The sequence below is a fragment of the Cupressus sempervirens genome, chromosome 3, assembly GCF_028749045.1.
Source record: "Cupressus sempervirens isolate cs-2001-9-10 chromosome 3, ASM2874904v1, whole genome shotgun sequence".
Lineage (NCBI taxonomy): Eukaryota > Viridiplantae > Streptophyta > Pinopsida > Cupressales > Cupressaceae > Cupressus > Cupressus sempervirens.
Genome location: NC_143120.1, coordinates 789214582 through 789224787, shown reverse-complemented (window position 1 = coordinate 789224787; position 10206 = coordinate 789214582). Strand labels below are relative to the sequence as shown.

The 10206-nt window shown below is 33.3% G+C and overlaps 1 protein-coding gene across 1 annotated transcript; it reads right to left on the bottom strand.

Moving 5' to 3' along the window:
* Window positions 1-2793: 2793 nt before the first annotated feature.
* Window positions 2794-4623, bottom strand: LOC149569162 (plasma membrane-associated cation-binding protein 1-like). Its single transcript, XM_089821923.1, has 4 exons — window positions 4373-4623; window positions 4142-4231; window positions 3518-3602; window positions 2794-3428 (listed from the first exon to the last, which is right to left on the bottom strand). Exons 1-4 carry the CDS (start codon window positions 4475-4477, stop codon window positions 3043-3045), a joined length of 666 nt encoding a protein of 221 aa, XP_089678049.1. The 5' UTR covers window positions 4478-4623; the 3' UTR covers window positions 2794-3042.
* Between the last annotated feature and the right edge of the window lie 5583 nt (window positions 4624-10206).

Sequence of the window (10206 nt, the reverse complement as noted above, 5' to 3'; positions counted from 1 at the left end):
GAAATCCTTTAACCAGGTCACATTTAATAGTGTGCATTGTAACTTTTAACAGGGTTAGCCTTTCATAAGGCATCACTTTAGAAGAGTGAAAAAGAGTAGCATGATATTGGTGGTTTTTCCCAAATTGGGTTTCTACATAAATCATTGTATCAAATGTGTTGATTGAATCTGTTATGTTTCATGTTTACAATTCTATAAATTGATTTGAGACTAACCTACAAGTTTTAAGTCATTGTATAATCTTATGGATGCATGCATGATGATAAATGTTTTATGGGTTCACTAAGCTATGAAAAGTTTTAATTGTACATCTGGACCTTGGATACCTAATTCAACCCACCCCCCCCCCCCCCCCCCCCCTTCTTAGTTATTCTAAAGAATTCCAACATGCTATACTGATTTTGATTAGGTTGGTTGTTCCATAAATTGTAAGAGTACCACCAGATGTTGTGTCAGTCTAGGATCAACAATGATATCATGGTTCAATAGAAAATAACCTATAATTTCTTTGAGTTCTATTGAAGTAAAATATATATCAACCTCCATGAGAGCACATGAAGTGGTTTGGTTAAGGAGGCTATTATTTGGATTATTTGGAAAGAAGTTGGATTTCATTGTAATCTATTGTGACAATCAGAGCTGCATCAAACTTTCTACAAATCTAGTATTCCATAATTTGTCAAAGAACATTGAGACTCCTTACCACTATATTAGAGACATGGTTGACAATGATGTGATCAAGCTAATCTATGTTAACACAAATATTGATCAAAATGCTGATATTTTCACTAAACCTCTTGCAAGAGTAAAAATAGAGTATTTTAGAACTAAACTTGGCATGACAATTTTGTAATTACATTTTTGTAAAATTATTCATGAATATTATATTAAATTATATGGTTTGCAAACTTGTTAAATGAAAGGTGACAATCTTTCATATATGTTTTAAAGGTATCTATTGTGAGGTGATGATCTTATCAATAGATGACCAACCTTCTAATACCAAAAGTATTGAAGGTTATTGGTGTCATTGTTATTAGGTTAGATTCTACCATACACATTGATATCCATCATGATTATTAGACCAAATCTTGTCAGACATCATGAGAATTAATGGTGTCATTATTATTAGACCAGATTTTGCTAGACACATTGATATCCATCATGGTTATTAGGCTAGATCTTGCTGGACACCGTGAAAATGATTGGTGTCATTGTTATTAGGTTGGATTTTTTCGGACACATTGATATCCATCAAGGTTATTGGGCCACATGTTATCAGATACCATGAAAATCAATTGTTACATTAGTTTGGACTTAAATTCATACTTAAGTTTCAATCCCTCATTGCTAAAGAGGGAGTGTTAAGAAAGTTAGCAATTATGTATTGAAACATATGCATCAGTGTTTTCCACTTTAATATGTTACCGTTATAACCTTAGACATTCAGATATGATACATCAAATTTTCTTTGACATATAACATTCAAAATGTTCGACATATGTTTCACTACCAATGAGCATAGTCTTATGGTAACAACAAGCTCTAATCTAAAGCCTTTAGAAACCTTGTTGATCACTAATTCATCGACAATCATAACAGGTGTCATCCCATAAATTGCATTAAGTTTAATATTGTTATCGGGTCTAATTTATACCCATAACATTTATTGAAGTTGTTATAGTTTGTTTATATTGTGAATCATTGTATGTAAATATTGAGGCATGACCACGTAGGGTCATGCCCGTACTTGGTTGTGCTTCAATATGTACATATATTGATTCCAATCTATTCTGCAAATCATATCAATAAAATGCCATAAAGATCTCAAACCAAAATTGGACTCTTCTACAATAAGAATAGATATATATAAACAAAAGGATTTATAGGATATATCAGAAAGACACCAGTCTGCAATATCATATAGATAAGATTGCAAATTGATTAATAAGTCTCCACCAACTAAGATCTATTAAAACTTTACAACAATCACACAAATCATCTCATTGTCTTATTGAATAGATAACTTGAAGACCATTTCCTACATTCACATCATCACCTCAACTGATACTATTGGAACGAGTCCAATTACAATTGCACTACAAATCCTCACCTCAACTGATACTGTTGGAATGAGTTCAATTACAATTGTACTACATGAGAAATATTAAGTTCTTGTTTCTGAATCTTTGACCAAGCCATCAAAAATAACAAAATTAATTGAATTCTTCTTTTTATTATTATATTGTAAATAAGCTTTTATTATTATATTGTAAATAGGCTTTGAGTGTTTTATGGTCTCATCATTGCATCAAATAGCAAAAGAATAAGCAAATTGACATTTTTGTCACATCATCTTTGTTTCTTATTGAATAGACAATTTAGACAATATTTTCCACATCCACACCCTCATCTCAACTAGTACTATTAAAATGAATTCAATTACAATTGTACTACATGACAAATCTTGGGTACTTCTTTAAATCTTTGAATACTCAATTAAAAAACTAACAAAAGAAATTGAATATTTCTTCTTATTATTAAAATATAAATAAACTCTGTCCCATCTTTGGATTGGCTAGCAAAAGAACAAGCAAATTCACATTTTGGTTTTTATTAATTTGATGATTTTTTTATTATAAAAACCAAAAATCATGTTTCTCGTCGCATTCCAAGCCCCTTATTATATATGCACAATCCAAAAGAAATAACCAGTCACTTGTAGAATCCAAATGAAACAAAACTTGCCCAAAGAGATCCAACTCAACACAATTGTAAATTGGTGTTCAAGTCTACACAATTTGATATTTTAAATTAAAAGAATTTGTTTCCCTTGATAATCAAGCTTGATAAAAATACAATACAAAGATGCGTATCGTACAAGTAATTACCTGTAACTTATCCAAATCAATTCACTGGAAATCATATTACACAAGAAACCCTATATGCCTAGGTTTACACACAATTTTTTTTTCATACATACAAATCCCTTCAACAATTATAAACAATATTACGACAGATGGATGTTTGACACCAACTCCTCTAGTCTTTGGCGGGTTCTGGCTGGGGAACCGTCACAGTTTCCGTCTCTTTAACGGCCACCGCTGTTTTCCCGTCATCTGTCTTTGTCTCTTCTACTGTCTCGACCACCTCCACAATGCCTTCCTCGGTTTTTGTTTCTTCCACTTTCTCTATCTTTTCGACAACTCCTTCCTCAGTCTTTGTTTCTTCGACCTCAGTTGTGACACTAGTTTCTGTTTCTGTTTTGGCGTCAGTTGACGGAGCTTCTTCTGCAGGTGGAGCAGCTTCTTCCACGTCCTCTGTAATGAACGTGTACGTTTTCTCTAGTACGTATGTCACAGGGCCCAGCACCAACACTGGGCCATACTTGCCAGCTGCCTCACTGGCCAGTGACGCTCCAGGGAATTCTGTCAATGTTTTCGGGAACTTTTCTGTTAGATTCCAACCAGTCTTTGTATTCAGGAAACATGTGGATGTTTTTGAGTTCTGAATTTACCTATTTTGGCAAGTTCTTCCAGGAGCTTTTTCACAGGCTGCGCTTGCTTTTTTATTGCATCCTCCGTCGGGCTCTTCACGATCGTCTGAACAAAGGATGAAGATTTTTGCACAGATGTGATATTTGATTAAATATTTTATCGTATTGGAAGATATGAGTAAAATTGAAGCAAGGTTTCAGATAACAATTCAGAAATCGTCGATCAAAATTCCTCTAAGGAATTGCCAGAATTCGATCTACCAAATACGAAAAGTTCTGCTAGTAGGCGATTCGGTAAAATATATGAGAAAAGAGAGAAGCTTCAACAAACTTTATTCGAAAACGAGGTGCAGTTGATGAAGAAGTTACATCAGTGAAGTGAAATATAGAATCCGTCAAAATTTATTCGATACAGGCGGATTTCAGCAAACAAATTGTAAAAGGAAACAGAACTTGTCAAAATGTACACGTAAAGATAATAAACTGTCAAAATATAGTCGAAAGAGGAAACAGAATCTCAATTACGAGGCAGCGTCACCAAAAGCATCAAAGTCTACCTTAAAAATTAAGAATCAGAACAAATTATTTCCATAAAGTGACAAATTTTCATAATTTATTCCTCAAACGAGACATAATTTGACTGACCTTGATCTCTGCATCAAGCGGCTTGTAAACTTCTACAACTTTAGGCTGAAGCTCCTCTTTCTTCTCTTCAAGCTCTTTCTCTATGGAGATCTGCCACAAATTACAGAGCAACTGTTGATCAAGATCTAAAGGCGCTTTCGCAAATTGATCAGGGTTCCCGATCTAAACCTGAAACATAAAAGACGAAGCTTTACTACTCACGAATCATAAAATTGATCAGACATAACAAACCTTGGAGGCTTCGAAGGATTTACATGCTTCTGCGGCCGCCGCTTTCTTCTTGCCGGGCAACAACTTCTTGATTCTAGGCAAAACTTTGCTTTTCCAGTAACTCATCTTCTCAAGATTCGAAAACTTGACCTATCGAATTCCTTCCTTACAATCCCAACCACAGCTTCCCCGAATCTGGGTCTCTTGATTGAAAGCAGTCGCAATTCCTCTTTGATGACAGATAAAAACTAGTACAAGATTCGATCTAGTCTGAGTCTGAAATGATGCGGAGGGTTGTATAAATAAATAAAAAAGAAGAGGGAGGAATGAAAAATGCGTTGTCTTGCTGGGATGACAAGTAAAAGCAACGGCGCAGGGACCCACACTCTTCGCTGGCTTCGTCTATAACCAGTTCACGTAGCCGGGATTTTACAGCTGTCATCCCACAAACTTACGTTAATACCTATTTTTCTTTTTCTCTCAATAAGATTCCTTCATATCTTAACAAACACAAACCATTTATTATTAATAATAATAACAATATTTAAAATTAAAAAAAGCCGTGCATTTCTCGTATTCTTTTATGAATACAAAGGCTTTTTCCCAAATTGCAAAATGACGAATATTGGATAGAGATATCAATTAATCTAAGTTAAAAATATTAGAAGTGTTTTCTCTACTAACTATTAATAGGCGGGTTTTTTAAATTTTTTATTTTAGTGTGATTCGATACATGTATTGAATATTATGTTTGATAATTTGTTTAAATTGCTTTCTAATAAAGTGAGCATTGTATATGCATATTTCTGGTTTACAAATACAATAAAAAAATTATAAGTATAAATGTATGCATGATTGTGGAAATCTTCACAATTTAAAGCAAGTATTGTTTTTGAAATAAAAAGCGACAAAAAACAAGGGGGTCGACCCTTACAACCAAAATGTTGGCAACCAACAAATTACTAGCAGAGACTCACAGAGAACATTACTAGAGTAAAAACATACAAAAGTTTCACACAACCAACAAAAAACTATGCATGTAACATAACCAACATACTGCTATGAACCAAACTAACTAAACTATAGTAGAAGTCTATTAAGTTTGCTATACTAGTAAAGTTCATCATAAAAAAACTGTTGGCACAACTAGGCCAACTTGAGTCTGAGCAACAACTGGATACCAACAAAACCAGTAATAACAAATTAACATTAAAAAATTGGATTCGAGGATCCCTTAAAACTAAGAAACATTATTCTCAGTTTTTTCCTTTCCCTTTGTAGCTAGTAGAACCCAAGCCCAATCATCTGCAAGGAGTTTAAAGAGGAGCTTATGATCCTCCATATCCATTCCAACTTCTTTCTCTTGTGCTAGCAGTTGGAGGGTAGTGGCAACAATGTGGGTGACCTTTAGGGCAAATTTAGAGAAGGTGAAGAACCCTTCTCCTAAAGTTTTAACCCTCTTATCCAATTTGGCATACACCTCCAATTGCTCCTCGGTCTCCTCCTTATTTTGTGTTCCCATCTTTTTGGCTCCCCCTTTAGCTTTTTCAACCTAGTTATCATCCTATAAAACCCTTAAGTTAGTAAAAACCTTAGAATTATCCTTGACTGGGCATGAAATAGTAATTGGGGGAGGTGTCCACTTTGCTACTGTCTTCACAGAAGGTAATGGGTTGTAGGGTGAAGTTGGCGGAAACATGGGTAGTCTCCTTGGTAGTAGCATTACCAGCCAAAACCTGGGTATTATCAATAGACACCTGGGCATTGTCAACAGAATTGTTGCCCGAGTTAATACTTTTTTCAACCTCCTCCTTCCCTTTTTCTCTCTTGGAATCAGAGTTATCCTCCTCCTCCCTCTCCTCTTCATTATTATCTGAGCTCTCCTCTTCCACTTCCTCCACCCTAACTCTGTTAGATTTTTGCTTGGGATTGGGCAATTCTTCTAGATCTTCTCCTAGCCTTTTCCCTTGCTTCCTCCTCCGAGTCCTTCTCTTCCACCTCCACAAGTTTTTCCTTTTTAATCTTTTTACTATTCTTATGTTTTGTAACTATATCAGGTTTCTTCTTTTTCTTGTTTTCAAGGCTAGGGGAAGGTCGAGGGGTATGAATTCTGGTACCAATATTGGTACTTAGGGGAGAATTCTATCGATGGTGTTGGTCATCAATCACCACCACCCTAGGGGGGCATAGGGAAAGGGGAAATTGATACAGGAAAAAGATTAAGCCTTGGTGGATGATGGTGAAATTATGCCCTCTATTCCTCTTCTCCCTAACATCACTGACCATATCCTCTAGAGAATGTAGCAGAAAAAATAGAATAGAAATAAAATCCCTATTTCTAAAATGATTCAATAAGGGAAAATGGTAGTAGTAGCAAACACCGAACCTTCCCTCCAACGTAAGATATTTCATGAGTACCAGGAAAACATCGTCCCATGGAGCTAGCAGCTTATCCCTCTTAAATCCTCCTCTATAGTGCACTGGTTCCTCATTCTCTGTGAAAAAATGCTCAAACTGGGCTCGTCAGCAGTTTTGGAAAGTGAGTATTGTTTATTTAGTAGTATAATAAAACTTTTTGTTGATTTGTTATTAATAAATTATTTGAAAAATATAAGTTTAAAAATAAAGAAAACAATAGTTGGAGATAATAGATTTTTGAAGTCATGTGGATAGTAGTAAAATAATAATAAATATTTTTTTGGGGGTGTTCACATTAAAAGTATTTGTTGCATGATAGATAAATCATGACAACAAACTAATAGTAGGCTAGATAGTTTTTGTTGAAACTATTACATTATTAAAGACGTTGGCTAATCTCCAAACAAACTGCACTAAAGTTTAAAAAAAAAGTCAAACATATATCTTTTTTCAGATTCACAAAAACACAGTGATTTTTTCTCAAAATTTTTGTTGTTTTCAATCACAAAATATGCAAATCAAATATTGAAAATTTCAAAAAAATTCACTGTGTTTTCAATTTTTTTAATTTGGCCAACAATGCATTTTGTAGGGAGGATAGCCACATCCATTCCTAAATGGGGTAGTCCTAACAAAAAATTAAGCTTGAAAATGCATGCACATAAAGGGTGGTTCACCCTTAATTATCAATGTGTGCATAAAAAGGACATCTATGAAATGGAGGATCACATATAATCTAACCCAATTTAGTCACTTCTAGACTCATTCACCAATTGTTGCATCTCTCGTACTTATAGAGGCAAATAAATTGGTTGATCTACTAGCCAATATAGCTTGTGAAAACACTAATCTAAACACATCAATATCCATTATTAATTTTGATAACTATCCTCTTTTTTATTGCAACTTGTGGATATGGAAAAGGTTGAGGTGGCTAACAACTCTAATGAGTATATATACATGTAATTATAGGTTAGCACAAAGGCACATGATTAAGGATAAAATAAATGTGGCAAGGAATCATGATAAATTTTATGTATTATGGTTATATGTGATATTTCTTATGTGATCATTGTTTCTCATACTTCTGGGAATTGAGATATAATTATTTGTTATGACCATATAGTACTCTTGCTACTAGATCTTATGTGGGAATGAGATTATATTTTTAATATTGAGGCATGATTTGTCTATGGAAAATTGGTAAAGCTAGGTGTTCAAGTAATGAATATATTTAATCATGAAATGTTACTTGAGGGGTTATTACAAATTTTAAGTGAAGAGAAAACATGCTTGAATTAAACCATTGCTACCTAGACCTTGCGTATGAAAATTACTTACATATTTTTCTATAAAATTAGGGGTGACAATTAACTATTCTTTCAATTTTTCTTTCTATAGTAGCTCTATGTGTCATCAAGTACTTCTCCTCATGTTCAAGAAATTAATTGTTAGATAAAGAGGTTTGGTTGGTACTTGGATGTACTATTTATGTGTTGTATTGATGATAGGTATTGTCATTGATGATAACTATTGTTTATGTGATCATGACAAATATAGATTTTGTATATCATAGGGTAATTGTTGGCATCTAGTGAAGTTGGCACGTAACATGTTAAGTTATGCAAGCTTATATTTGTGTAGAAGGATGAGTATAGATACCATATCTATGTTCGTTCGATCTTATATTGAGTTTTGGATAAGTTACAATATGTTTGGTAAAGATTGACTAGTAGAAGACCAATGTACAAGAAATAATGTCAGAATAGTTGGTAACATATTTTTTATATCTTATTTGTGAGGTGGAATTAACATCACAAGCTTAGATCATAGTAGAAGAATTGTTTGTAACTATGATAGTGATAGAAAGGTGTAAAGATTATTCTAGAATGGTCATTGTTGTGAAACATGTGATATGCTTTACTAACAAATGACTATGTTGAGGAAATGTGTTGTATATCATTATACAATATAATAATTGCATTGTAATATGATGCTTATGAAGGCATGTATTCTTATACTATTAATTTTACATTGAGGAAGCTTCAACATGCAAACCTAATTAATTATTTTAGAGGGTATAAAGGAAAGTTATTTTCCTTAGTTGGGTATCATCATGTATGTAATGTATATGGTTGGAAGATGCAAGCTTGAATATTGGATGATCATAGAAGAGAAGAGATGGAATTGGTTAATTATGTTGATCTCCAAAGGAAAATTTTGACAAGCAAGTTGTAGAATAGTTAGTTCAACTTTTTGGATATGTTTGTAATCACCAAAAATGGTCTAGTAAATTATAAGCCCCCTTTTCCACATTTTAATATCTATAGTAGATTATATCTTATGCTTGACCAATTTTCCTTAATTTATCAATCACTTATTCTTGATCAAATCATCATTTAATTATTTATTTGATTTTATCATATGGTTTGAACACCTTATCCCAATTCTTTATTTAATTAGAAGAACACACTCCATTTTAATTAAACATAATCTGCTTTATCTTATGTGTGCACATAATTTTTTTTCCCTATTTTAAAAATAAAAGAAAAAGGTTTTTTTGTATACACATTGAATGCACACTTTATTAGGTAAGTTGAATCTCTTTTTCCTCTTAATCTCCTTTACTCATAATTTTTTGTCTTAAATGTAATCATTGATTTTGGCTCTTGAGAATCTTGAGCTCAAAGTCAAAATGAGAATATTTCTCCACCCATGATTTTGGGTCTTAATCTCTAACCATCCATTTCTCTTTAAAGAAAGGCTCTCTCCTAACTCCCTTATATCTTAGAATTTAATACTATTGCTATTCTATTGCATTTTTATTTGAGCTCTTGAGCACCCACCTTGCACTCTTTCATTCTTGCATACTAGTTTAACATTTCCTTTATTGCTTTTAGCTTAAATTACATAGTCTAACTAGGGGATAATAATCTTGTATTTTTAGAATATCTTTTAGTTTTATTGTACTTAGAATAGCTTTACTTTCCTTATACTTACATTCCATCATAGATTTTCTCTTGCATTGTCATCTTAGTTTTCTCTCATTTGCACTTGCATTCTCACTTGGAAATCCTTGGATATTAGCATATCATTTCTCTTACTCCATTGAATCTTCCATCTTGTAGTGTAACTTGCAAGGGTCACTTGTCTTGGTTCATTTGAGATCCACAAGCATAATATCTTGTTCATTTCCCTTGCAAGTTACAAGTAGGAAGCTATGATCCGCTTCTTGAGACTCTCTATTTCATGGGTTCTCTTAAGTGTAATGGTTTATAGAAGTGTTCCCAAATTTTTATATACATTTTTGGTGCCCACCTTGGGACAAGAACCAATTTTAAAGCCCCACTTTTAGCTCAATTTTGGATTTTCAAGTTGTAGATATATCATTTTTTTTTTCCAACGGGGAATATCATATGACACTTTATAGGTCTATT